We start from the raw sequence: 27,881 nt of genomic DNA on the forward strand, positions 1-27,881 counted from the left end.
AATGAACCGAAAAGATCACATCCATCATTTGTGGGCGCAGCCCCAACACAAAATCAGGGATCAGAGGCAGGAATCCTGATTTCATATGATTTTTACACAGAAAATCCCCCAGACCAACAACATATCACAGCTCATATCTGCCTCCACAGAATGAACCAGAAAAGTCATGGATCTGCCACTCGTGGGTGCAGCCATGGCCCAAAAACAGGAATCCCCAAGGATCCTCATGATTTTTACAAGAAACGTATACCTCAAACACCATCATATCAGAGCCCATGTGCCTCCACGGACAGAACCAGAAAAATCACGGATCTGCCACTCGTGGGTGCAGCCACAGCCCCAAAATGAGACTCCTCATGAAGAAACATACCCCCAAACATCATCATACCACAGAGCACATTTGTCTCCAGGGACTAACCCAGACAAATCACAGATCCATCACTCGCAGCCTCAGCCATGGTGCAAAAACATGGATTCAAGGAAGGGATCCTTGTGATTTCACATTATTTTTACAGAGCAAATCCCCCAAACCACAATTTAATCACAGATCACATCTGCCTCCATGGACTGAATCAGAAAAACCATGGATCCACCACTCGTGGGCACAGCCATGGTGCAAAAACATGGATCTGAGGCAGAGATCCTCATGACTTTTACAAGAAAGATACCCCAAACCACCATCGTATCACAGAGCACATCTGCCTCCATGGCCTGAACCAGAAAAATCATGGGATCTGCCCGCCGCTCATGGGCACAGGCCAATCAGTGGATCCATGATTTTCATAATACAATCCGTGGATGCAGAAATGATCTGTGATTACCTGGTTATTTTGGTGGCATCTTCTGTAAAAAAAAAAAAACAAACCCAAAAAACAGTCCATAGAACCCATGCCCCCAATCCATGTTTTTATGCCATAGTGGTTCTGTGAAGCATCCTAGTGTGATTGTTATGGATTCATGTTTTTACATCAAACTTGCTCCATGAAGCACAGGATCAGTAATGTGCTGGGGGCTCTGTTTTACAGTGGTTTTGCTCCTAAGAGAATAGCACTGGGGGGACTGAGCCACGCAGTGGTAGCCTTGAGACTGGTCTACCGTAACACACCCCATGCAAGGCCACCCTTGGGGCTGCTTCAGACTCTGCAGCCAGGGCAGGATGCGGCAACTGTGTTGCTGACGCGGATGTTTCCTAGACTCAGAACAGTGGGGTTCACTGTGCACATACACCAGTGCTGAAGGACCTTCACTGACTACCACTCTGCTACCAAGCTAGGTTTAAGGTGTTGCTATACAAAGCCTTACACAACCAGGACCAAGTTGCCTCAAGGGACATCTTCCCCAATTCTGCCCTCTCAGGCCACTTTAGGCCCTGTTGCCTATGGCTTTGGCCTTACTGAGCTACTTAGGTTATACAAGTGGCAGACATTTGGAGCCCCTGTGCACCTTCCCACATTGTCAACTCTTGAAAAGCAAATAGCCAATGTTTTAAGGAAGCATGATGTAGTAATAATGGGGGACTTCAATTTCCCCGATATTTGTTGGGAGACAAATTCTGCAAACCATGGCCCCTCCAGGAACTTCCTGACTTGTGTGGGGGATAGGATCGGCTATCCTTGACTTGATCCTAACCAACAGAGATAACTTAGAGATAACAAAAAGGCTTTCTTCAGCTACATGCATAGTAAAAGGCAGAGGAAAGAAATGGTGGTTCAGCTATTAAACAAGGGTGGCAAAACGATAACAGATGACAAAGAAAAGGCAGAGGTGCTCAATTCCTGCTTTGGCTCAGTCTTCTCCCCAAAGAGGGTCTGTGACCCCCCTGGCAAAGGCGAGGTACAGGCTGAGGGGGCGGGATTGCAGCTTGAGATTGATAGGCATATGGTAAAGGAACACCTAATTACTTTGAATGAGTTCAGATCTCCTGGGCCAGATGAACTGCACCCTAGAGTAATAAAGGAAATGGCAGAAGAACTCTCAGAACCACTGTCTTTGTGAAATCACAGAGGACAGGGGAAGTGCCAGATGACTGGAGGGCTAATGTTGCCCCTTTCTTCAAAAAGGGTAAAAAGGAGGAATCTGGGAACTACAGACCAGTCAATCTGACATCAATCCCTGGGAAAATTCTGGAGCAGATGATAAAGCAATCCATCTGTAAGCACCTTGAAAACAATACAGTGACTACTCGACACCAACATGGATTTGTCAACAAGTCCTGCCAGACGAATCTGATCTCATTTTTTGATCAGGTAACCTCCCTTGTAGACCGTGGGAATGCTGTAGACATCATATACCTTGACTTAAGCAAAGCTTTCGACAAAGTGCCCCATGATCTCCTGATGAGCAAACTAGCTCAAAGTGGGCTAGATGAAACAACGATCCGGCGGGTCCACAGTTGGCTACAGAATCGGACTCAAAGAGTGCTTATCAATGGGACCTTCTCAAACTGGGGAGAGGTAACGAGTGGGGTACCGCAGGGCTCAGTCCTGGGCCCAGTGCTCTTCAACATTTTTATTAATGACTTGGAGGAGGTGCAGGGTATGCTGATCACATTTGCAGATGACACAAAATGGGGCGGGATAGCTAATACTTTGGAAGACAAAAACAAAATTCAAAGTGATCTGGATAGACTGGAGCGCTGGGCAGAAAACAACAGAATGACATTTCATAGGGATAAATGCCAAGTTCTGCACATAGGAAAAAGAAACCAAATGCACAGTTACAAGATGGGGGATACGTGGCTCAGCAACAGTACAAGTGAGAGGGATCTTGGAACTGTCGATCACAAGCTGAATATGAGCCAACAATGTGATGTGGCTCAAAAAAGGCATATGCTGTTTTGGGCTGCATTAATAGAAGCATCACTTCCAAATCCCAGGAATTACTAGTTCCCCTCTACTCAGCACTGGTTAGGCCTCATCTGGAGTACTGTGTCCAGTTCTGGGCACCACACTTTAAGAAGGATGCAGACAAACTGGAGAGGGTTCAGAGGAGGGCAACAAAGATGAACAGGGGACTGGAAACAAAGCCCTATGAAGAGAGACTGAAAGAGCTGGGCATGTTTAGCCTTGAAAAGACTGAGGGGAGATATGATAGCACTCTTCAAATACTTGAAAGGTTGTCACAGACAGGAAGCCCAGGATCTCTTCTCCATCATTCCAGAGTGCAGGACACAGAATAATGGGCTCAAGTGACAAAGAGCCAGGTTCCGGCTGAACATCAAGAAAAACATCCTGTTAGAGCAATACAACAATGGAACCAATGACCTGGGGAGGTGGTGGGCTCTCCCACACTGGAGGCATTCAAGACGAGTCTGGGCAGCCATCTGTCAGGGACGCTCTGACTTGGATTCCTGCATTGAGCAGGGGGTTAGACTCAATAGCCTTGTAGGCCCCTTCCAACCCTACTATTCTATGATTCTATGAACTCCAATGTGGTGTTGCAGTTAGACCCGGGTTCAAATCCCTGTTCAGTCATAAAGCTCACTGGGTGACCTTGAGTCAATTACTAGATCTCAGCCTAGCCTGCCTCACAAGGTTGTTGTGAGATAAAATGTATGTATGGGGGAAAGAGAAACATGCCTTACGCTTCTTGGAGAAGAGGTGGAAGATAAATGAATAAAATCTGTGAGCAGTTGCAGATGATTTGCAAATCACACACATACAATTCTCTTTCCTACAGAGGCCGAGGACCCTTCCATGAATCATGTGTTCCCTAAGCCATCTATTACATGGTACCCCAAGTCTGGACTAATTTTCTCCAAAACACCAGTCTCAAGAGCTCTCTGTATATCTTACAAAACTGATGAATCACAGGAACCAGGAGAAAATTTTACTTCCAAGGACCAAACACAATGGTTGTCCTTGCTCCCTTTTTATCTGTCTGAGTAATGAACACACACACTGAATTATTTGTGAAGAGCATGAATGTGATTCTGCCATTCTCTTTATTCTGCTTCTCTGAGGTTTCCCCCTCCCATCTGGGTGAAAGAAAAATCTTAGGGAACCAGAATCATCCTAAAGCCAAGCAATGGAGTTACCAAGAAGAAACCGCAAACTAGGAAAAAAACACAAATCAAAGCACTCCAAATAATAAAGACACAGTTCTGATGTCAAGAGAAGAGAGGCACCACTGTACCAGAGAGAGTCTTTCTTTATAACCCGAAGTACAAGAACAAAGCCCCCATCCCACTCTCTGGGTAAAGCCCCCATCCCACTCTCTGGGTAAAGCCCCCATCCCACTCTCTGGGTAAAGCCCCCATCCCACTCTCTGGGTTAGGCCCACAATGAAATCTTTTTTATTTTTACACTTCAGTGATATTTGCCTGTTAGTGTCCATCTTGATACACTGATTTACAAATCCACCCATCAAAACTTTCTCCTTCCCTTCCCCAGAACTTCAAAGTTTGCAGTCTTCTCAGGGCTTCTTGCCTGGTGGATTTTAATAGCCCCTTGTGCAGTGACTGAGAAGACATTTTCTCTGGCTCTGGAAAGCAGAGCTACTCAGTCCTCCTCCCCCTCAAAGACAGTTACTGCACAGCGTCCAGCTGGGACATAAACAATGGCTTCCACTTCTCCCCCACCCTTGCTGGGCTTCTGGAAATGAATCTCCAGGGCTTCACGCATCAACTCTTCATCCAAGACATCTGGAATCCCTGAAAGCAGGACGGTCCGAGCACAGACTGAAGAACGCAACTGGAATGGGGAGACAAAAGGGTGGTGAATGAACACCCAACCAAAGACTCACATAAATGCAAACTCAGCTTTAAAATATTAGCAAGATTCAATATCTTTACAATCACACTTCTGCCAGCTGGTATAGGGCAAACAATGTCACAGAATCATAGAATAACAGGGATGGGAGAGGCCTATAGACCATCGAGTCCAACCCCCTGCTCAATGCAGGAATCCAAGTCAGAGCATCCCTGACAGATGGCTGTCCAGCCTCGAATTGGATGCCTTCAGTGTGGGAGAGCCCACCACCTCCCTAGGTCATTGGTTCCATTGTCATATTGCTCTGACAGTCAGGAAGTTTTTCCTGATGTTCAGCCGGAATCTGGCTTCCTGTAACTTGAGCCCATTATTCCATGTCCTGCACTCTGGGATGATGGAGAAGAGATCCTGGCCTTCCTCCCTGTGACAACCTTTCAAGTACTTGAAGAGCGCTACCCTATCTCCCCTCAGTCTTCTCTTCCCAAGGGTAAGCAGGCCCAGTTCTTTCAGTCTCTCCTTGTAGGGCTTTGTATCCAGTCCCCTGATCATCTTCACTGCACTCCTCTGAACCTTCTCCAGTTTGTCTGCATCCCTATTAAAGTGTGGGGCCCAGAACTGGACACAGTAGTGGTGAGAGTGTTGGACTGGGAGTCAGGAGATCCGGGTTCTAGTCCCCACTTGGCCACGGAAGCTCACTGGGTGACTTTGGGCCAGTCACACACTCTCAGCCCAACCCACCTCACAGGGTTCTTGTTGTGAGGATAAAATGGAGGAGGAGGAGGATTATGTACGCCACCTTGGGTTCCTCAAAGAGGAAAAAAGGTGGGATATAAATGTAATAATAAATAAATAAATAAATAAAGATGAAGCTTTACCAGTGCTACGGTAGACCAGTCTCAAGGCTACCACTGCATGGCTCAGTCCCCCCAGTGCTATTCTCTTAGGAGCAAAACCACTGTAAAACAGTGCCCCCAGCACATTTGGATTTGGAAGCTATACGTCTATTAATGCAGCACAAAACAGCATTTGCCTTTTTTGCAGCCACATCACATTGTTGGCTCATATTCAGCTTGTGATCTACAACAATTCCAAAATGTCCTCTGGTGCTGCTGTATGCTTTGGTTTCCTGAGGTAGCAAGGATCTGAGGGGGGGGGGTGTATGAGCATGGTGGGGTGCCCTTTCTGACCCCAGTTGGCTACAAATTAAATCATGTGAAAAGAAATCCCATGGTATCTACCATAAATCCTTCAGCCCCTGACAAGATAGAGGTGCACCCCATTCATATTCACTTTACATGATTCAGTGTATGAGTTTTACGTGATCACGCTCTGGATCTGATTATGCCCCATGTTTAGAGTTGGGAAGAAAAATTTCCCTCAGATCAGGAGCAGGACATGGCTGTGCTTGGTGAGAGAGGAGTGCAATGGGTGTCTGGGTGTGGCACTTTCCCCTCACCTGCAGATCTGTTATTTCCCCACCTACGTAGTGCGATAGCTTGACCTCGTGGGTCTCCTTTCCAATGGGCACCTGAAATGGACTCATCCGGACAAGCCGTTCAGCCACTAGAGAAGATGGGTGGGGAAAGGAAAAAGGACCATGCTTGAAATCTGTGACTGAGACATGTCTCCTGGGTGTGGGCATTTAATATCTCTGCCTGCCTTAAAAGACTGTGCAATTCTAGGCCCTACACAAGGTGGAGTGTAATAGAGAGCATCTGGGAAGTGCCTGCATTGCTTTTGTGTTCTGCAACCAACATTTATTTCAGTTTCTCACCCACCTCTCCCCGAGAAGGCAACAGTTGGGGGGGGGGGGGAAGAGAACAAGGGGAGGGGAATCATACAAAAATGAAAAAGAATGATTAAACTACATGCTTATTTAACCATGTTTCTTAATGGAATGTTAGCTCAAACAAACATGTTGTGGTTAAAAATTCTTAAGAAATAGTACATGAACTGGAGATGGTTCAGGAAATGGCAGTTAAAATGATTTCCACTCTTGAAGAAAATATTTACCAATAGGACTTTTACAGCCTCCTAAGAGAAAGACCAAGTGACATTGTGAGGGAAATTTTTAAAACCTTGAGTGGAAAAAAGTAAAGTGGGAAAAATAAACTCACAAAACACAAGAACTTGGGATCACCTACTGAAAACATAAGGAAGCAGATTTAAGGTGAACAAAAGGGAAGCTTCTAAACACAATTTGCCTGAGGAACTTTTTGCTGTGGATAATCCAATGGCTGCAGTACAAATGGTTGTACAACAGGGTCTGAGACATATGCACAGGATCAGTCTGTTGATGACACCGAGCTCAAAAACCACAAGCGCCATGCTCACATTCAGAAACAGACGTCAGATGATGGCTATCACCCTTCCCGCCCTGCCTTCATGGGCTTCTCTGGGGGTGTCTTAGTAAGCAGAACCCTGAGACAGGTGGACCACTGACAAAGTCAGAGTGCCACACAATGGGGCTCCCCTAATGCTTCCCCCACCAGCATGAGGGAGGAGCAACCACCCTCCCCATTCCCTCTGCATCTCTCCATACCTTCATCATCCACAAAAGTGAGAGCCATATGGCCAGAAGTACTCAGCCGCTCCACACGCTCCATCTCACCACCCTTGTTCTGCCGTTTGCTGAAAAACAGCTCTAGCTTGTCAAGCAGCTGCTCCTCAGGCAGGGACAGGACCGGCAATCCAGACAGCAGGACCTGTCGTGGACTCTGTTCCAAAGAGATCTGCAGATTGGGAGGGGGGAGGGGAGAAGAAGCCATGGGAAAGAGAACCAGATGGCCACATCAGAATGGGTGGGGGGAGAGTATGGTGCCTACCATCCTCCATTCCCCAGTCCAGCACTTTTGCACAGCTAATCATTAGGGCTCCAGCACTGCCAAGGCTGCAATTCTGCAGGAGTTGAGAAAATGCACAGAGCGTGGTGTTGAGCACAGAGTTCAGCTTCCTGGGAGTCTCAGCTTACATTTAAAGAGAGAAAGCAAGTTTCTATCTCTCATGGCTGCAGATATGCTTGAAATTGAGGATGAGATGGCTAGATAGCATCACTGATGCAATGAATATGGACTTGAGCACACTCCGGGAGAGAGCGCAGGACAGGAAGGCCTGGCGTGCTATGGTCCATGGGGTCACGAGGAGTCGGACACGACTGAACAACAACAAATGCTTGAAATTGTGTGGGCACTGCCTGCTGAAACCTCAGATGCCAGAAGGGTGGCAGGATTAGATTTCCAGCAGTTGGGACTAGGGATTCATTGCTCTGTATAGCCCTTAACCTTTCTCCATGACTAAATTAGAGAGGATAAATGGTGAAAAATTAGAATCCAAATTTAGTTATGCAGAATATAAGAGGAATCATGCAAAACTGCCATCATTTATGCAGGCTGCAGAATTCAGCATTTCGTATGGTCAGAGCCTCACGAAATCTCAGAAGTCAGAGGCAGGGAGGGCCAAGCAGGACTTGCCAAAGGCCAGAAGTGAAGGATCGGTGCAGCACAACAGGGGCAAAATGAGCAAATAGAGGCTCATTTGGGTTTCCTAGTCTCAAAGTTGAGCAGATTCGATGCACAATTTGTTTTTTTCTTCTTCAGCCTATGGGGATATATGATAACGCTTTCAGTGAACAGGAGTGTCAGCCCCATTCCACCCCCCAAAGGTACACGTTCCTCAAAGTCCAGCTGAAGGCTGCAGAACCCACCTCCAGGGATGAGGGCAAGAGCACTGCCAGAGGCTCGGCCTTCACATGCACACAGCTCCAGTCATCCAGCTGAACCCGATGCTGTCCCACTGCGAGGATCCTGCAGGCAACTGACAGGGGTGGAAACAGACCAAATGAATTCCTAGCAGCCCTCCTCCACCCCCAGCTCTCGAGTCTGTTGAGCAACTCAGACTTGGCTTCTCAACTCAGACTGCCGCCCTTCTTTAAGAGGGAGAGTGTGTTCTGAGCGTGGCCTCTGTCCTCCAGTGGTCGGGGGTTCTGGAATCGTCACCAATGGAAGCCTTGCAGAACAGAGTTGAAAAAACCTTTGGCTGAATTAGCCTGGGAAACTAAGATCTGCGGCTGGACGGTTCCTTCCTACGCTAAAGGGAAGGCCCTGGCTCCATCAGGCTCCTCTCTCACCGACCACCTCACAATGGCTGTGCAGAGGGAGGTGGGAAGCAGGGCTGCTCCACCAGCTCTGCTGAAAGACCAGCTTCACCAGGCTCCTCCTCTCCCTGAACTTTAAGAATCGGCGTTCGAGTTTGCTTTTTTCTTCCTCCCTCCCCATCTCCTTTTCCTTGTGCGTCACGGCATTTAGCTTCTGGTCTGCAGGCAGTCGTTTTCACTGACAGTACGTAAGCTGCTCTGGAAGCCTGTCTGACTGAAGAGCAGGGTCACATACTTTAAACAAACGAACAAACAGGGTTCCTACAGCTGGCAGGAGGATGGATTAGATCACCCCCAGAGCCCCGTTACCTATCCCCTGAATAATGCTGGGCCTGGGGGATGCTCTGTGCTGCAGCTGCGTAACGCCCATCCCTGCCCTTGCATACCTCCCCCTCTTGCCGCCTCTGCCTACACTCAGGCCTAGTTCTTGCTCAGGAGACACACCTGGGCCTGAGCTGAGGGCCCACAAGTCTTAATGTTCCTCCATACAAAACACTCCCTCCACACAGAAAACCAATTGTCCAGGAAAAGGCTGGACGAGCATTCACCCCAGCGCCTCTCTTTCTATGGGTAGAGATTTGGGGACTTGTATGGAACAGGGATGGGAAGCCCACCCAGCCTGCACTCTTCCCACTCTGGGAATGTTCCTGCGCCCCTCCCAGAAGCTCCAGCACCTCAGAGGAGGGAGCGGGGGCAGGAGGGCAGCAGAGCGGCAGCTCAATTGGCTTCGCTCCTCCTGCCCATTCCCCTATTGGGGGAGAGATGGGAGAAGCCAAGCTGGCCTGGGCCTCAGCTAGCGCCTGGAGGAGCAGCTCCTTGGCCTGCTGTTCAAGGACAAAGGACCTGTGCCCTTGGAAGAGCCGCTCCTCTCGTCACCTGCCAGGCCTCCGCACCTAGTGCTTGCATCCCAAGCAGGACGGTGAGTAGTGGGTGAAGCTGGAACACAACTCCGCGCGCCCCTCCCCAGGCACTGGCTGGATGCCTTTCTCTGTGCAGGGAGCAGCACATTTCCATGCCTCCCGCCTCCGTACGCTGGGGGCATTGCGGGGCAAGGCTTTGGGAGAGTGCCTTTTCCCTTGATGTCATCCAGACCTCTGGAGGGGGCCCAGGAGGCCCCAGGGCCCAATCTGGTTCCCCGCCCCTGGTATGGAGGATCATTCGCTCATGTGGGACTGAAGGGGAACAGCCCAGACTCAAGATGGACCACCATAAGCCTGAGAGGGGGCCGGGGGAGAGCTGGAGGTCTCAAGCCTCTCCATGAACTATACTGTCAGGGTGGACACTGAGCCCATAGAATCCCAGGGTAGTTCTGATTCTGAGGAAGAGCAGTCGCTCCTGGGAGGGGAGCGCGCTCCTCTTTCCCAGGGCCAACAGCTGATGGAGATTCCTCCCACCAACATTCCTAGCTTAGATAGCAGTCCATGGAGTAACAGAGCATGGATAGCAGACTTGGTGGACGTGCGACGCAGACGCAGAGAGCGGCGCCGGATGGAGGGCGCAGAAAGGAGGCGTAGTGCCCGGTTGGCGCGCAAACAACGGCTGCGCCCAGAGGATCCAAGGGAAAAGGGGAGGGACTCTCCCTAGTCCTTAAATTCAGGGGTCTGCCAGTAATTCCCTTTCAAACGGGGACCAACTGTTCCAACTTAGGGCATAGGTACTGTGCTGCTCAGATCGAGTTGCAAACGGTATAGTTGTTAAGTTGTAAAAGAAGAATAAAGCTTTGAAAGGAATCCCTTTGTCTGTGTCTGGACTTGGCTACAGGATTAGACTGAGAGAGGCCTCCATGGAGCCCTTGACATATACCCACTGCCTGGAACGTATATACCTGAAGTCCACATGTGTGCAGGCAGAGTGGGAAGAGTACAGAAAGTCCTTTCAGGGGCTGGCTTTCGCCTTCCTATTCTGTCTAATTCTAGACCCCAAATCCAGCATACCTGCTACTCACGCTCCATTCTAGAGCATTTCTAATTTGCAAAGCATTTCACAGTGTGCCTCTCACGTCCACCCATTAGTGACCAGTGATAAATAATTATCCCTATTTTACAAACGAAGGGACTGAGGCTAAGAGAGCATAACTCACCTAAGACCAAAGAGTCTACGGCAGAGGTGGGAACTGACCTGTATCTGGACAGAGTGGAGGGCAATTCTATCCACTAAGAGAATTTGCCTTTTTTCAGCTTTGACAGCCTTTAAGATTCTCCCAGTGCTTTTCTACTCTTCTGCATTTGCCCCCAACTATGTTTCGCAACTGACAGCCACCACTGTGGGGCCTGTCAGGCATCAGGATGCCAGTTGGGAATGGCTGCTCCTACCCTCAGGATTCTCGAAAGTGATGAGAGCCGATCCTCCAGCCATGGGGCACCGGATCTGTGGCAGGACTGCCAGCATATCGGGCGACGTCTCCTCTTTCTTCTTTTTCACTTGGCCTTTAAACACCACCCCCCTCTCAGGAAGGGTGGCTGGCACCTGGACAGGGAAGGGCAAGGTTGGCAGAGAAAGGATGGCTCCTGCCAGGTCTCAGAAACTGAACCTAAAAACCCAAGATGCCCATGCAAAGAGCCTCCCCACAAAACTCCAGAGTGCCATCTGAGTCAGAGCTCAGCCCCCACAACTGCTTTTCAAGGTCAGGACTCAGCACAGAACACATGAAGTACCATGGAATGACAACGTGCTTCTAGGCACATGCAAAATACTTTTGCCTTGCCACTGGGTGACCACCACCTGTCTCCATCACTGGTTTTTAGGGCAGAAAGTATAATTGACAGGTAGGCTCAAGCCTGAGCACTTCTGTATGCCTAGGGAATTTGCCACCAGAAGACGAAGGGATGGCCACCAACTTGGATGGCTTGAAAAGAAGGTTAAACAAAATTCATGGAGGAAAAGGCTGCCAATGGCTACCAGTCCTCATGGCCATATGCTACCTCCAGTATCAGAGGCAGGAAGCTGCTGGTAAACGCAAGCAGGGGGCCGCAACTGCACTCATGTCCTGCTTGTGGGTTTCCCATTGGGGCCACCTGATTGTACACTGAGGGAGCAGAATGCCAGTTTAGACAGGCCTTTGGTCTGATTCAGCAAGGCTCTATGTTTTCAGTGGCTCCTGAAGGGGCCAGGCAAAAGCTTTTGTGCATGGATTCAGGTAAGACAGCCTAATGCTGTATAGCAGGAGTGGGCAACATGCCACCCCCAAGTTTGTGCATATATGTGTGTGCACACATAAGCAAAATGCTGCTCCGGTGCAGCAACAGAACGCAAAGAGGGTCAAATTTAGCTTATAAACAAGCTAAATTTAACCCTCTTAGTGCTACCAAGTTCAATGGAGCAGTTTACCACTAAATTTTGGCAGCAAACCAGTGATTTATTTTTATTATCCTTAATTTTATTCTTTCACCTAGTGTGGCCCACAGGGCTGTGTGTGTCCAGGGCGGGGGGGGGGGGGATGGCCCTCCTGCAGTTGCCCACCCATGCTGTATAGGAAGAGGGGCCATAAACAACATGCTCCCAATACCTTGTGAAGCTCTTCTTGGGCAATTTGGAGCCTCTCCAGCTGTTCCAATTCGCTTTCCAGCACCTGCTTTTCTTGTAGCAATTGGTCTCTTTCCTCCACCATCAACTTAAGTGCTCTCTTCAGGGGAAAAGGGGCATCATTAAGAGGGAGCAAGAAGGACCCTGCAGTTGCAGAAAACCTGCAGAACCACCCTTCCTCAGGAGCCCAGACCTGCACATTTTTTAGTTTAGACTAAGGAGCCTTACACCCCAGCCCCCTCCTAGCAGGCGGTGAATCCTTGGAGGGATTGCAAGCTACCAGCTTCAGAGCAGGGAAGGCTTCATTGGAGCTGGGACTCACCAGTGCTCCAGCGTGCAACCCTGGGGGCTTAGCCCAAGAGACTGAAGAATGAAAAAGAACATGCAGGGAGAGATTCTCAGATGCTGGAGATTTTGCAAACTCTCTTATTAACGTCTTCAGCCATTAGACAACCAAACAGTGACAAGAGGGGCCCTTGCAGATGCGCCCTGCTGCTGAGCTGGAGGCTATGTTCCAGCCCAAGAAGTATCTGCCTCAAGATAGGGCTGTGCATCTTCTGACCTTCTGCAATTGGGCTGTGCAAGTGCTGACAATGGTGCAGGGTACCTGGTTTAGCTTTCAGGACTTAGCCCACATGACACCAAATGAAAACTTAAATTTGTATTGGAACAACTGGGGCAATACCAGAATGTGGGGTGAGGTGCTGAGAAGGATTCCTAGAGGTCAGAGGACCAGTGCTTCAGCAGCCTAAGTAAGTCACACACTTCACAATAGCTTGTAGAAACAAAATAAATGATGCAAAATAAGAACAAAGATGCATTCTGAAGGAACAGCATAATTTATACATGTCACAGAACTCAGCTTTTTTCAGGGCAGAATTTGGGTAGCCACATTGAAGAAAATTGTTTTGCTTTGTTTTAAAGGAAGCATATACACAACTCTAGTTTAAAAAGTTCACACCTGGTAAGCTCCTTCCTGTGTCAGGGTCTTGTCTTCACATTCCTGGAGTCTTCTAGAGAGAAACTCAACCTCTCCTTGGAGTCTGAATGTGTCTTGCTCACTTCCCCCTTTGCCTGCTTCCAATGACAACCAGTCCATCTCCAAAGCCTTGCATGTGTCCTGTGGGAGAAGAGACAATCATAGGCCCATCAGACCCCTCTCCCAGGGCTTCATTTGAGACAGAGTTCATTAGGGCTGAAAGCCAGATGAACCTGTTTGGAATAGCAAGAATCAACACTGAAGTGCCTTGGGGCATGTTCAGAGTGCACCTCAATCATTACTGAGCAACCCAAACCAGGCCCCATTTGTGTTAGGAGAGAGCGCCTTGAGGGAGACTGGGCACCAGCACCTCTCTTTTTAAACATTAAAGGCAGTCACTGTTCCCAAGGAGGAGTACCTGGCACTTCTTAATTTCCCACGAGGTTTGTTCTGTCATCGTCTCCCAAGACCCACTTGTGGAAATGCTCTCACTGGGCAGATGGATGAAAGATTCCTGTAGAGCAAAAGGCTGTTCAGAGTCCAGAGCCCCCGTCCCACAGGTGCATGGAGGGAGGAGCCAAGGATAAAGGAACACTGCAACCCATCTTGGTGGATTGCTACATCTTCTTAAGAAAAGGGTGGGGAAACCCTATATATCACATGTATATATCAATTTGTAAAATATATGCACATTTTTAAAATGTCACTTTCTTTCATCCAAATCTTTTTTTTGTCACTGTTTTTGTCCATTAATGTGCGGGGACCCAATTAAATTCAGTGTGTATGAGTGAACTGCCGGGAAAACTGAGCCTTTCCCTCCAAAACAACCACTGGTTAATAAGAGAAAGGGAGGACTGCCCCCACCCACGGTGGCAGGAAGAAGTGTCCAGGCATGTTTCGACCTCCAACCCTTTTGTGGACACGCTGCGGGTGTCTACCATGGTTTCAAGTTGGCGCTATTTAACATTCATAAATGATCTTGAGTCAGTGGTAAGCAGCGAGGTGGCCAAGTCCGCAGATGACACAAGCAGACTGTGAAGAGCTCAATGAAGATCTCTCCAAACGGTGAATGGGCAGCTAAATGGCAAATGCAGTCACTGTAAATAAATGTAAAGTGATGAACCAGGGGACAAAAAATATCATGGCTTCTCATATAAACTGATGGGGCCTGAACTGGCAGTGACTTAACCAGAAAAAAAAGGTCTTGCAGTGACGGTGGATGGCTCAGTGAACACCCAATGTGTGCCCACAGTTTAAAAAAAAGGCAAATTCTGTGCTCGGGATGATTAGGAAAGGGACAGAAAATAAAACAAACAGTATCATAATGCTTCTATGTAACTTTATGCTGTGACCATGTTTGAAATACTGTCTTCTAGTTGCCACATCTCAAAAGCGTTTGGGGCTTTTTAGTTCAGAAGGAACATGACTGGAGGGGGAAGGAACAACATCATAGAGATTTATAAAGCGATGAATGGTGTAGAGACAGTGGATAGACACACACTTCTCTCCCTCTCTCAAGACCAAAGCCCAGAAGCATTTAATGAAAGTGATGAGCAATAGATTCAGGACACACAAAAGAAGGTGTTTGCTCACACAACTTAAAAGCAGCTTGTGAAATAAGCTGCCAAAAGATGTGGAAAGGGCCACTGCTTTAGGTGGCTTTAAGAGGGGATATTCAAACTCATGGAGGAAGGGAGGTATATCAGCAGCTATTGGCCACGGTAGTTAAACCCCAGGCTCAGAAGTGTTTGGCCCCACTGCATACAACTTGCTGAGGGATGGAAGCATCAGCAGGATAGGGGTGCTGCCTTTATGCCCTGCTGGTGGAAACATCTAGAAATATCTGGCTGGCCACCGTGAGGAACAGGATGTTCAGCCCAGAGGTGGACCTTTGGCCTGAGTCAGCGGGGCTCTTCTTATGTTAATATAATACACATGGGCTGACTCTAGAGCAGCCTTCCCAAAGCTGGGTCCTTCCAGATGCTTTAGCCTATAGCTCTCATCATCCCTGATCACTGGCCATGCTAGCTGAGGCTGGTGGGAATGGTAGCCGCCAACATCCGGAGCAGGAGAGGGCCATCTCCAGGCCACAGGCCCAATCTGACCCATGGAGGCGCCCAACTGGGTCCCAGAGGGTTGGGCACCCTCTGCAGGCCCTGCCCTGCCCTGGAGATTTGGGGGGGAATCAGGGGAGAGGAGCCTCCATGTTATGTCCTGTCTCTAATCAGAGAGAGCAAAGCTTGCAGGACCAGCTCCTGCAAGTCCCTTCCCGCAGAGCTTACACCCTAGCTGGAAAGTGTGGAAAGGAGATGCCTGACTCGACCACGTCCCTTTCTTTGTGCAGAGAGAAGCAGGGAGCTCTATGCTTCTCTGCACAGAGGGGTAAAGTGGGTGGAGGTGGATTATACCATGGGAGGGAGAGGAGATTTGAAAAAGGCCCCACCCACTTGACATCTGCCAGCTTGGTCCATGGGTGGGCAACCCATCCCACGGACCACAACAGGCTGCCTGCCCCTGATCTGGATGGGCACAGGATAGGTTTATCTAGAGCTACCTACCCTCCCTCTTCCACCCTAGCAGATGCCACACAGAGGCAGGATTTGTCCATCTAGTGCTTACCTCATCTGAATCTGTCATGCTGATGCACCTAGAAAAGAAATACAAAGGAATACACTTAATACAAATCAAAGTAACCCAAATTCCACATAGAAAAAACTCCCTAATTAATTCTGCAGTGTATAAATATGTATATAGCGCAACTTCTCATTTGATTTGCATGATATATCCTGCTTCAGGTGACTGACTATATGGAAGAAGAGCTTACGCTGGTCACTGAAACCCCAGCCTATGGCCCTGGCCTGCTTGTTCAGTTGCTATACTGCCCACCCATAAAACCTGCTTTAAGAAAAGTGAAGACTGTCAGTTTACTGACCTCAGAGCCCAGCACCAAATGCTGGGCTTCCGTGGTCCATTTGCAGCCTAGCAGAGCCCCGCCACCCCGCCCAGAGCCCTTCCCGACTTAATTTGTTTCAAACCACCTCGCCGTTAGACTTATGGAAAGAGGGCCTGGTGGGGCAAAACAAGCGCAGTCAGACCCAGCGCAAACCGCGTGGGTCTAGAGCAGAGACCGATCCAGGTCAGGCCTGCGCTCAAGAGGCCAGCACAGAAAGGTGCCTGAGATGCCCCTGTCTCCTGCCCTCGACTCGGCCCATCACCGGGGAACCAGGGCTGCGGGCGGCCGGGCAGCTGCTGGGAATGCCGCGTGTCCCCCCGCGGCCCGCCGGTCACTCTGGCACAGAGACGGGCGCCCGAGGAAAGGAGGCAGGGAGGCGAGCAGCCCCCTCCCCGCGGAAGGCGGCCGCGAGGGAAGCGCGACGGGTCGCCCCTGAAAGCAGCCCCGCTACTGACGGGCTCGCGGTCCTCCGCGCGGGCAACGCAGCCGTCCGGGGAAAGAACGGGGCCAAGCCGCGCATCCGCGCCGCCTCACCTCCCAGCTTTGCGCCAGCTGGCCCCGCCGGCTCACTTCCACTTTCGCTTCCCGGCCCACGTGGCCCCGCCCCGGCGCCCGGGAAGACGGCGGGCGCGGCTGGGGCGCGCCTGGCGTGGGCGTGGGCCGGGCAAGGGCCGGGCAAGCGCCGGCTTCGAGGAGCTTGGCGCGAAGGACGGCTTGGGAGGGCCCGGGCTGCCCGGCTCAGCCACGCCCCCTCGGCGCCCGAGCTGCCCCTGCGGCTCCCAGGACAGGGCCGGGCCCGCCTCCCTCTGCGAGGCCCTTTCCTCGTCGCCCCCGCGACAGCCAGAGCAGGGCCTCAGCGTAGCGCCGCAGCCCCAGGGCGTCGGCCTTGAGGCGCTCCGGCCGCAACGAGCATGCGCAGGGCGCCCGCGCCCGCCGATCTCGCCAGCCGCAACAAACGCGCAATTAAGGGCGCAGCGCGGAGGGAGGAAACTCGCGCCCGCCCACTGCTTTCTGGGTAACACAGATGGGGGCTCTTGGTTTACTCAAAGCGGGGGAGCGCGCTTCGCTCGTGCTTAGGTGTGCTACTCGGCGCCGGAGAAATGGAAGCAAGACCTGCTTCTGGCAAGTGCTCCCTTTTGTCCTGCCCACCAAAGCACAGGCCCCAAATTTAAAGGCAGGAAAGAACCAGGAGGGCACAGTAACAGCAGAGCGCACCCAAGACCCGCCACACACCCATCGCCACGCTTCCGTCATTTCAGAGAGGTTGCATCCAAACCCAGTGCTGGTTGCAGGGCTTGAGGGCCCTTGGGCAAGACCCCCGCCATCCCTTAGTGGATCCATTCACCACTACCCACTCGCTCTCTCCATCTGCTTTCTCATTGCTTAGACTTGTTTGCTTGACAGGCAGAGCCAGCAGCATCTCCAGTTCCTCCTTCTCCCCACCACCAGTCTGGGCCAGAGCAAGAGGCAAGGGGAAGGAGCAGCTCCAGTGGGTCCACAGGTCCTCAGCAGCTGCTCAACCATGCCCAGCCTTGATCTCAGCCCTGTCCAAATCCCACGACACTCTGTTCAAGAAAAAATAAAGCCCCAGTCAAATGATGTAAATCTGATTGGAGCATCGGGAGCCCCAAGTGCTCACAGTTAAATTCCTTGCAATAAGTAGCCAGCGATCCTGCTTTTAATTGATCCCAAAGTAGGTAGAATGCATGTCACAGGACCTGACCCAGTTTCATATAGTTCTTCCCCTAGCTAACCTTGTGGAACATTACATAACAAATGGTAAACTGCCATCTGTGTCTATTTCTTTAACTTTTGTAACTTAAGCCCCGAGCATCCCCAAGCCCAGACATTTTACAATACGTTAAGATATTTTCTTCATTAAACCTTTCTGACTAAAGGCACAATGCTATGTAATTTTAGACAGAAAAATGCCTACAATTCCCAGCACACACCAGCCCCACGGCTGGCTGGGGAATGCTAGGAGTTGTAGGTCTTTTCTGTCTAAACATGCATAGGATTGCGCCCTATATGTAGCAGTGTGGCACTGTTGTGCCTCCACAGTTGGGAGAGTACTATGTTACCCTCTCCCATCTCCAAGATTCACAGTTGCAATTTAATTTCCCTCTGGCTTTGTAACACCAGAGATTTTCTATAAAGGAACAGGGAAACAAGAGTATGGAAGACCCTATTAATTTCCTCAGACCTCACATCTACCTGGAAAACCCAATTGTCACAGCCTAACATTTTATCCATCTTAAGGCCCGAGCAATTTTTATTGGAAGTACAAGTCAATGAAACACCCACTTGTAGGTCAGTCACGCTGCCTGAGAAGCAATGGGGAGCAAGTTGCAGTTACTGTAGTATATGCACTTCCCATTTACTTCGTATACTTTCCATATTTTAGGACCTTGAACACCAATTCCATGGTGGCCCTCGCTTGACTTAAGTAACACTCCTTCAAACAAACTTTATTCTTTCACTCAACCTCCTAAAAATCCCTCTCCTGGGCTGTTATGTCAAGAACAAGATTTTCACCAAAGCAAGTATCCCATGATATTTCACCCCTCTTGACTGCCTCCCCCGCCTCCAACTCATCCACAAGAGAGGAAGTTTCCCATACAGAGTCAGAGAAAGGGGCTTTTCAAGAACGTTTATTGGCGCAGCTACACAGAATTCAGAATCTGAGCTTCTGGAAAAACCACTTGTTCTTGCCTGTCTTGTATCTGAAAGAGAGAGAACAAGATCTCCTGTTAAAAGAGTTTTGCAGCAAACACATCAGCACCAGCCCAAGGGGTCGCTACCTGCATCAAGTGTGGCCTGCGTGAAAGAGGGATGGCACCACCTAAAAACAAAAGCCCCCCACCAGCCAGGGTTGGTCAGATGGCTGGGCTTAGATGGGGGAAAATCAAGGACTAAGGTTCCCGTCACAGCCCAACCTACCACACAGGTTAGCATGCCCCGCTATCCTCACTTGAACACAAAGGCAAAATTCAGGAACCTCCATCATAGGTGAAGCTTTCTCAAGACTCACCTTTCCTCAAATTTCACCTTGGCCTCTCGCCGTGCTTTACGTTTCAGTGCAGGGTCCCTAAATACATCCTTGTTGACAACAGTTTTGTCGAGGGGAATATCAACAGAATACCTGGACAAAGACACAATGGGGAAAGGCAAGTTACAACCCTGGGTGCACTTCTGCCCTGTTGCCTGGCTTCCCTAGACATTTAGTTACACTTGTAACTAAAAGTGCAGGAGAAAAGGATCCAGAAAAACTGCTGCTCTCTTTACCAAAGGGAGGGAGGCAGCTCTCCATTTTCCTTCCCTCCCACTTAATAAGTTCCTCACACACCTGGTTGGCATCAGGTGGTTGTAATTGTAAACTTTCACAAAGGACTTTATCTTGGATCGTTTGGCAATCTTCTTCTTGCCCATGCTAGCTGTCACTTTGCGTGGGTAGCGATCGATGCCAGCCACCAGGGCATGGCTGTATGGGCGGTCCGAAGTACCATCATCAATGTTCTGTAACAGAGGTTCATGAGAAGGATAAGGCACCACAGCCAGCACGGAATCATGACCTTTTAAGAAAAATACTGGTGGCTATTCATGCTAACAGACAGATGCATCCAGAAAAATAGGATTATTCATATACAAAGGCAACCTGCAACATGTTGCAACATATCCTCTTTCCTAATTGAAGCAGTTCTGTTCAAAGTTCCAGCTAGCCATTCCCTCCAAAGCAGGGCATTCTACTTTCCACAGTTCACTGGTTTCTTTTTTTCTTTTCCAACTAACAATCAACATTACATGGTTCCTGAGCAAGCTCAATCCTCACTGGTTCTTTGCCTAGTTTGTTTTGTACTTCTGCAAACCTCAGGATTTCTCCTGAGCATGCCAATATCTCCCTTCAATGTCCCTGTATTGACTTCGTCTTTGTCAGCATTAACCATGGAGTTGTGACTTAGGAAGGGGAGGAGGATGACAGCATGAATGAAGTATAACCAAAGGTGGCTTCATATTGGCAATCTGACCACTGGGAATATAAGATAAAAATTTGAATTGAGGACCACCACAATAAGTTACAAAAATCAATCTGTTGAATCTAGACTTAGTCATAGAGTAGACCCATTTAAATCAATGGGACTTTAGTCATAACTAAAGTCCCATTGATTTCAGTGGATCTATTCAAAGGATGCTTCCAAGTAAGATTTACTCTGCCATTGCCCTGCTTCATTCATGGAATTTTATGGGGGTCCAGATACCATGGTCTTCCACTTGTAACCCCCCTGTGTTTTCCCACTGTTTCTTCCCTCTTTTTTTCCTCACAGCAGAAAATTTGTTAAGACGATGACAGAATAGCTGTACAATACCTTCTAATTGATAATGCTAGGAAGAACCCATCTGGAAAGACCCTAAGTGTGACTAGGTCTAGATCCAAATCAATAAAGGTCTGGCATCATTCACTGGCTCCTGGTCCATTTCCACGCACAATTCAAAGTACTGTTATTTTTTTTTACGTATAAAGCCCCAGCCAGCTTTATAAAGAACAACTGCCCCATGATATCCTGATGAGCAAACTAGCCCAAAGTGGGCTAGATGAAACAACCATCAGGTGGATCCACAGTTGGCTACAGAATCGGACTCAAAGAGTGCTTATCAATGGGATCTTCTCAAACTGGGGAGATGTAATGAGCGGGGTAGCTCAGTCCTGGGCCCAGTGCTCTTCAACATTTTTATTAATGACTTGGAGGAGGTGGTGCAGGCAATGCTGATCAAATGTGCAGATGGCACAAAATTGGGCGGGATAGCTAATACTCTGGAAGACAGAAACAAAATTCAAAGGGATCTTGATAGACTGGAGCGCTGGGCAGAAAACAGAATGACATTTAATAGGGAGAAATGCCAAGTTCTGCACCTAGGAAAAAGAAGCCAAATGCACAGTTACAAGATGGGGGATATGTGGCTCAACAACACTACAAGCGAGAAGGATCTTGGAATTGTTGTCAATCACAAGGTGAATGAGCCAACAATGTGATGTGGTTGCAAAAAAGGCAAATGCTCTTTTGGGCTGCATTAATAGAAGCATCGCTTCCAAATCCTGGGAAGAACTAATTCCCCTCTACTCAGCACTGGTTGGGCCTCATCTGGAGTACTGTGTCCAGTTCTGGGCACCACACTTTAAGAAGGATGCAGACAAGCTGGAGAGGGTTCAGAGGAGGGCAACAAAGATGATCAGGGGACTGGAAACAAAGCCCTATGAAGAGAGACTGAAAGAACTGGGCATGTTTAGGCTTGAGAAGAGAAGACAGAGGGGACATAGGATAGTGCTCTTCAAGTACTTGAAAAAGGAAGGCCAGGATCTCTTCTCCATCATCCCAGAGTGCAGGACACGGAATAATGGGCTCAAGTTACAGGAAGCCAGATTCCGGCTGAACATCAGGAAAAATGTCCTGACTGTTAAGAGCAACACAACAATGGAACCAATGACCTAGGGAGATGGTAGGCTCTCCCACACTGGAGGCATTCAAGACGAGGCTGGACAGCCATCTGTCAGGGATGCTCTGACTTGGATTCCTGCATTGACCAGGGGGTTGGACTCGATGGCCTTGTAGGCCCCTTCCAACCCTACTATTCTATGAACTTTGCCTGGTGTCTTCTTTGTTTTCTTTTTGGTGCCAGGGGAAAACCCTTTTATTTCCCCAGACTTTAAAAAGTTTTCCAATATGCACATGAAGTTTTATGCTGGTATTTTAACACTACTCTGCTGTGTTGTTTGTTTTGTGATCTCATTGTTCTACTGACAATTGTATTATTTTTGTTTGATCTTATAAACTGCTCTAAGTGCTTTGGCTAAGAGTACTTAATAAGCACTTTAAATAAAGACATCACAATACAGAAGGTAACGCCAAACATTATCCACTATTCTGGACTGAAAGCTACACAGCAAATTACTGTATTAGCAATCGTGGCATTCTGCAGAGATTAAGACCCTTTTCCAACACCTCCCAGGATCTTCTTGCCCATCTGCTCATGAAGTACCTTTTCTATAAGGTCCAACCTTACCTTAACGATAACAGCTTTACGTCCAGAATAACGTCCAGCCAGCACAAGCACCACCTTCCCAGGTTTCATAAATTTGCCCATCTCTGTAAAAAAAGGTAATTTTAAAAAAGAAAGTAAAAGAAATCAAGCACACACCTATTAATTCACGTCCAGAAAAATTTAGCATTCCTCCACTTTCAACAAATCGGCTCCTGTACACCAGGGAATGTAGATTGGTATATCCCACCCACCTTTAATCTAGAAGCATGGGGCAAGGAAGGGCTCGATAAGGAAACCAATCTTTGCACACTTAGCCATGACGTGGTGGTGAAGGGGTTTACTCACCAGTAGTCTCAAACACACCTTATTCCAGTCCCACTCAACAAGCCCAGGGGGGGAAGGGGGCAAGAGGAGGCGGCACGTGATCTTCGGGTACATATGCATTAGCTATACAGGCGGAAGACCACGGGCGGGGGTCCCTCCACTTCCCCCGGACTTAAAAGGAGGCCGGAAACTCCAGGGCCCAGGAAAGGGGCCCTTTCTTTCTCCCTCTCGGGCAGCAGCGCCCCGTCCAAGAAAAACGAAATCCGCCATTCGCGCCGAGCCCCGCGCCGCCCCAAACCTCCCACTCGAGCGAAGCCGAGATGCACCTACATCCCGACCCCCGCGTCCACCCGGCTTTCCCGTCGGCTTGAGAGGATTGCGACCGATAGCGCGAGATCCCCGCTCCTCTCAAACCTACCGAAGCCGTATCGCCGATGGCAGCCAGACCGGAAGAGGAACGACCAGGCACTTCCGCCAGCCTCTCACCGCCAGCCTCTCACCCGGCCTGGCGGATTGGGCTGCGCATGCGTGCTAATGGGCCATAAAGGTTAAATAGAAGAGACTTGTAAGACGGAAGTTCATACAGGCGCTTCCGACTCCCCTAGCCCCCTTTTCTTTCCCGGAGCGCTGAAAGGCCTGAAGTAAGAAACCCGGGTGACTGGGCAGCGCTTCCCGCCTCCGCTGCTGCTCTGCCAGGTCTTGCTTTGCACGCGGGCCGCGGCTGCCGCTGGAGCGCCTAACCCGCTCGAGGTGCGACGCGTGGCGGGCAGGCGGCCGACCCGTGGGGCGCGAGGCTCGCCCGCGACGGAGCGCTGGGAAGGAAGGAAGGAAGGAAGGAGGGAGGGAGGGGGGGGCGGGGCGCCCGCCCAGGCGCATGTTGGGCGCGGGCTGGTCGATGGGCGTCGAGGCCCGCCTCAGCCTCAGCCGGGCTCCTCTTCGCTTCATCTGGCGTTAGAGCCCCTGGGTCGTGCCGTTGCAATGGGCCCCAGGACGCCGACGCTGAGCCTGGAGCGGGAGAGCCGGCGCGGCCCTGTACACGCGCGTCTACTTGTTCGTAAAGTGATGTCTGAGTTGCTTTTTGCCGTAGAAAGGCCCCCCCGCCCGCCATTTACAATTTAGGGCGCAATCCTGTGGGCGCGAGGAGTGGTCGGTTCCCGGAGAACCACCTCCCCGCCGCCTCGTGGGTGGTGCGGCTTGACCCGGGCTCCGCGCTCAGAAGAGCGGGGCAAAGGGGCGCGTTCTCGGGCACAGCACTTCCTGTGCGTCACCCGGCCCCCGCTTCAGCGCAGCGTGGCTAGACGGCCAAAATCGGCCGTCTAACCGCGAGTGTTGGGCAGCTGGAGAGCGGGGAAGAACATCCCCTCCTCGCTCCGCTCACCTGGCATTGGACAGGCGGTCGCCTAACCTCATAGGAGTGCTCCCTCCGAACTTTAAAAAAAATTAATCCCTTTTTTACAATAGCCAACTGGCCTTACTTCCCCAGTTACTCTGTCATGGTAGTCAAATCCCATTAAGGGATGTGGAACCATCCTTCTAAGTAATTTATTTTCTTAAAAAAATATTTTGTAATAAACACAGTTAAATACATCACGCACCAATTGTTTTAACATTCTTCATTTGGTATTGGTCCTATATTTAATGATCCAACAAGCGGGAACATGTTGGGCCGTTCATGTGGTGTAATGTGTCTTTCAGCCTAGAAGGTCTCTCCAAAATTGACCATGGGAAGCTGGCAGGTGTAGGGAAGCTGTCTTCATATTTGCTGATTCAATAAATGACTGACTGCCAAGTCTCATAAAAATTGATATTGCTTGATCACTTTGGAACTTGAGTTGTTTTGTGATTTTTTTTCCCCATAAGAGTGTAGTCTCATAGCTTTTGCTTCCATCTGATAATAGGCAGTTCGACATTGGACCTCCACTTTGCCACTGTTTCTAGCCTGGCCGCAGTCCAAATAAAGGCGTTCTTTGTTTTAATTTTGCATTTGTCCCAAGGTATAATATTAACCTGGTAGCTGCAGAGAGCTCTGTGCTTTGCTGAGTCACATCAATAGCATAGGTGAATATTTGTTCCCAAAATGTCGGGGGGGGGGGCGATCCCACTACCTATGTTTATAAGCTTCTTTCGATTCATCACATGGGTAACAAAGAGTTCAAAGCATAGTTGATATAGCTTAAATTCAGTGGCATGACCATCATCAGTGGTGAGCCTATCATCTTTACAACATTTCCCCTCACCCTGTAAGAAATTGACTTCATAGGAACTTTATTGCATGATGAGAGCCATTATTCTATGCTAATAGTAGCATTTAAGTCCCTTTCCAATTACATTTTAGCTCCTTCAGTCTGACGTACACTAACTGAATTTAATAGTTTATAAAGACTGGAGGCCAAACTGTTTACTTCAGAAGTTGCAGTGGATTTTAATTTTTCAAATTCATTAAGTTGGCAGACCACTGGTGCTCACACTATCTGATCTCATTTTTTGATCAGGTACGCTCCCTTGTGGACTGTGGGAATGCTGTGGACATAATATACCTCGACTTCAGCAAAGCTTTCGACAAAGTGCCCCATGATATCCTGATGAGCAAACTAGCTAAAAGTGGGCTAGATGAAACAACCATCAGGTGGATCCACAGGTGGCTACAGGACTGGACTCAAAGGGTGCTTATCAATGGGATCTTCTCAAACTGGGCGGAGGAAATGAGTGGGGTACCACAGGGCTCAGTCTGGGCCCAGTACTCTTCAACATTTTTATTAATGACTTGGAGGAGGAGGTGCAGGGAATGCTGATCAAATTTGCAGATGACACAAAATTGGGCGGGATAGCTAATAACCCTGGAAGACAGAAACAGAATTCAAAGCGATCTTGATGGGCTGGAGCGCTGGGCAGAAAAAACAATGACATTTAATAGGGATAAATGTCAAGTTCTGCATCTAGGAAAAAGAAACCAAATACACAGTTGCAAGATGGGGGATACTTCACTCAACAACACTACAAGTGAGAAGGATCTTGGAATTGTTGTTGATCACAAGGTGAATGAGCCAACAATGTGATATGGCTGGAAAAAAAGGCAAATGCGATTTTGGGCTGCATTAATAGAAGCATAGCTTCCAAATCCCGGGAAGTACTAGTTCCCCTCTACTCAACACTGGTTAGGCCTCATCTGGAGTACTGTGTCCAGCAGTTCTGGGCACCACACTTTGAGAAGGATGCAGACAAACTGGAGAGGGTTCAGAGGAGGGCAACAAAGATGATCAGGGGACTGGAAACAAAGCCCTATGAGGAGAGACTGAAAGAACTGGGCATGTTTTAGCCTTGAGAAGAGAAGACGGGGGATATGATAGCGCTGTTCAAGTACTTGAAAGGTTGTCACAGAGAGGAAGGCCAGGATCTCTTGTCGATCATCCCAGAGTGCAGGACATGGAATAACGGGCTCAAGTTACAGGAAGCCAGATTCTGGCTGAATATGAGGAAAAACGTCCTGTTAGAGCAATATGACAATGGAACCAATGACCTAGGGAGGTGGTGGGCTCTCCCACACTGGAGGCACTTAAGATGAAGCTGGACAGCCATCTGTCTGGGATGCTTTGACTTACATCATAGAATAGTGGGGTTGGAAGGGGCCTACAAGGCCATTGAGTCCAACCCCCTGCTTAGTGCAGGAATCTATCCCCGACAGATAGCTGTCCATCCTCGTCTTGAATGCCTTCAGTATGGGAAAGCCCGCTACCTCCCTAGGTAATTCCTGCATTGAGCAGGGGGTTGGACTCGATGGTCTTATAGGCCCCTTCCAACCCTACTATTCTATGAAATGGAGAATTTGATGTATGTTGAAATTATTGGCACTATAAAACTGAGGATGACACAAGAAGAAGGCATTAATTTCTTACTCCATTTTTGCCATGTTTGAATTGTGTTTTGTAAGGTAACGTTCACTACTGCCAGTGCTGATTTGGAAGTTTTCTTTTAAAATGGCAGTCCCTGTATTAATTCTTTTCACCAAAAATGTCCATATTAATCCATGATTTTATTTGGTCATCATGGATGATACATATTAATTGCTCTGATATTCATCCTGGTATCTAGACAGATTGGGGATACCCAACCCCCTTCTCTTGCCTTCTGCGTAGAGAAAGTTAGTATTGAATCTGGGCTTTTTATTATTGAAAATGAAATTCAAAAGTAAAGTTTGCCATTGTTGATGGTTAATGGGTTGTAATTTAATTTTATTCGTTTGGACATATCTTAGGGATGGTAACTCCCAAATATTGTAGTATTTAATCTCTGCTCATGTATGGCAACTGCTTATGTTTGAAAAAGGAAGGAAAGTTTAGGTAACAACATCATAACTGATGTTATTTTTTCCATCCACCTCATATTTAATTTGGCCCACTGCTGGGTTGTAATTTAATTTTATTCGTTTGGACATATCTGTAGGGATGGTAACTCCAAAATATTTTAGTTCTGAAATACCAGTAGGAATCCCCAAACTTTCCTCCAGGGCTGAGAATTGGGCAATATCTATCTTTACACATGGTCTAGTTGACTTCTTATAATTGATCTGCATCCTGCTGCCCTTCCATATTCCTTCACCAGTTGCATTGCCATTTCTAAACTGGCCATTGGTTTAGCCAGTATCAAAACTATTTCATCCGCAAACATATTGATCTTGTTTATTTGTGAACTAACCACAACACCTTCTACCACTGAGGAATTTCAGATCAAGTTGGCCAGGGGTTCAGCTGAAAGGATAAACAATAAAGGTGATAATGGGCATCCTTGCTTGCTGCCCCTGGTGATTTGCATTGGTGGGGAGCCAAGCCTTTCATCCTAACTATTGCCTGATTTGGGGAGTGTAATTGATTTAAGCAGTTAATAAATTCCCCCAGCAATATTTTCTTAATTTGAAAATATAACTCCATTCTAACATATTGAAGGCCTTGGCAGCATCCATTGATGTTACGGTATATGGGATATTGCTTTTGTTCTTACGATGATAAATTATATTTAATAATCACCAAATTGAATCTGCAATATTGCATCTTCTAATAAAACCAAACTGTTCTGAAGCTATATCATAGAATAGTAGGGTTAGAAGGGCCTATAAGACCATTGAGTCTAACCCCCTGCTCAATGCAGGAATCAAAAGTCAGAGCATATATAATACAGGGCTATGCCACCAAGCCTTTCATCCAAAATGCT

At 48.6% G+C, this 27,881-nt stretch overlaps 2 protein-coding genes across 7 annotated transcripts; both read right to left on the bottom strand.

Annotated features, from left to right (window-relative positions):
- Positions 1 to 3,819: 3,819 nt before the first annotated feature.
- IFI35 (interferon induced protein 35) lies at positions 3,820 to 16,923 on the bottom strand. 4 transcript variants are annotated; one of them, XM_084857311.1, is made up of 10 exons: positions 16,851 to 16,923; positions 15,983 to 16,010; positions 13,782 to 13,877; positions 13,346 to 13,504; positions 12,368 to 12,484; positions 11,175 to 11,328; positions 8,413 to 8,522; positions 7,252 to 7,441; positions 6,166 to 6,272; positions 3,820 to 4,691 (listed from the first exon to the last, which is right to left on the bottom strand). In XM_084857311.1, exons 2-10 carry the CDS (start codon positions 15,998 to 16,000, stop codon positions 4,500 to 4,502), a joined length of 1,143 nt encoding a protein of 380 aa, XP_084713437.1. In that variant the 5' UTR covers positions 16,001 to 16,010; positions 16,851 to 16,923; the 3' UTR covers positions 3,820 to 4,499. The 4 variants fall into 4 exon arrangements, with proteins under 4 accessions (XP_084713437.1, XP_084713436.1, XP_084713439.1 ...); XM_084857310.1 differs by having other exon boundaries at positions 16,772 to 16,923; XM_084857313.1 differs by having other exon boundaries at positions 16,296 to 16,923.
- A 2,029-nt stretch (positions 16,924 to 18,952) lies between these two features.
- Positions 18,953 to 23,132, bottom strand: RPL27 (ribosomal protein L27). Of its 3 annotated transcripts, none has more exons than XM_084857318.1 (5): positions 23,095 to 23,132; positions 22,374 to 22,456; positions 19,663 to 19,832; positions 19,348 to 19,458; positions 18,953 to 19,039 (listed from the first exon to the last, which is right to left on the bottom strand). In XM_084857318.1, exons 2-5 carry the CDS (start codon positions 22,452 to 22,454, stop codon positions 18,991 to 18,993), a joined length of 411 nt encoding a protein of 136 aa, XP_084713444.1. In that variant the 5' UTR covers positions 22,455 to 22,456; positions 23,095 to 23,132; the 3' UTR covers positions 18,953 to 18,990. The 3 variants fall into 3 exon arrangements, with proteins under 3 accessions (XP_084713444.1, XP_084713446.1, XP_084713445.1); XM_084857320.1 differs by having other exon boundaries at positions 23,007 to 23,132; XM_084857319.1 differs by having other exon boundaries at positions 22,698 to 23,132.
- Positions 23,133 to 27,881: the final 4,749 nt, after the last annotated feature.

The sequence above is a fragment of the Heloderma suspectum genome, chromosome 5 (genome assembly GCF_057233095.1).
Source record: "Heloderma suspectum isolate Gila_16-S chromosome 5, 16-S_ref, whole genome shotgun sequence".
Taxonomy (NCBI): Eukaryota; Metazoa; Chordata; class Lepidosauria; order Squamata; family Helodermatidae; genus Heloderma; species Heloderma suspectum.

What these genes read in the sequence shown, in the direction of transcription:
- IFI35 (XM_084857310.1), bottom strand. Translation starts at nt 16,836, where the DNA reads ATGCGCGGCTTGGCCCCGTTCTTTCCCCGGACGGCTGCGTTGCCCGCG. An exon ending in GCGCGGAGGACCGCGAGCCC is followed by an intron (nt 16,011 to 16,771) that starts GTCAGTAGCGGG and finishes TTTCTTTTCTAG; the next exon opens with GTGCATCAGCATGACAGATT. An exon ending in CACTTTTGTGGATGATGAAG is followed by an intron (nt 6,273 to 7,251) that starts GTATGGAGAGAT and finishes CATCTTCTCTAG; the next exon opens with TGGCTGAACGGCTTGTCCGG.
- RPL27 (XM_084857318.1), bottom strand. Translation starts at nt 22,454, where the DNA reads ATGGGCAAATTTATGAAACCTGGGAAGGTGGTGCTTGTGCTGGCTGGA. An exon ending in GTAAAGCTGTTATCGTTAAG is followed by an intron (nt 19,833 to 22,373) that starts GTAAGGTTGGAC and finishes CCTCTGTTACAG; the next exon opens with AACATTGATGATGGTACTTC. An exon ending in AACCACCTGATGCCAACCAG is followed by an intron (nt 19,459 to 19,662) that starts GTGTGTGAGGAA and finishes GTCTTTGTCCAG; the next exon opens with GTATTCTGTTGATATTCCCC.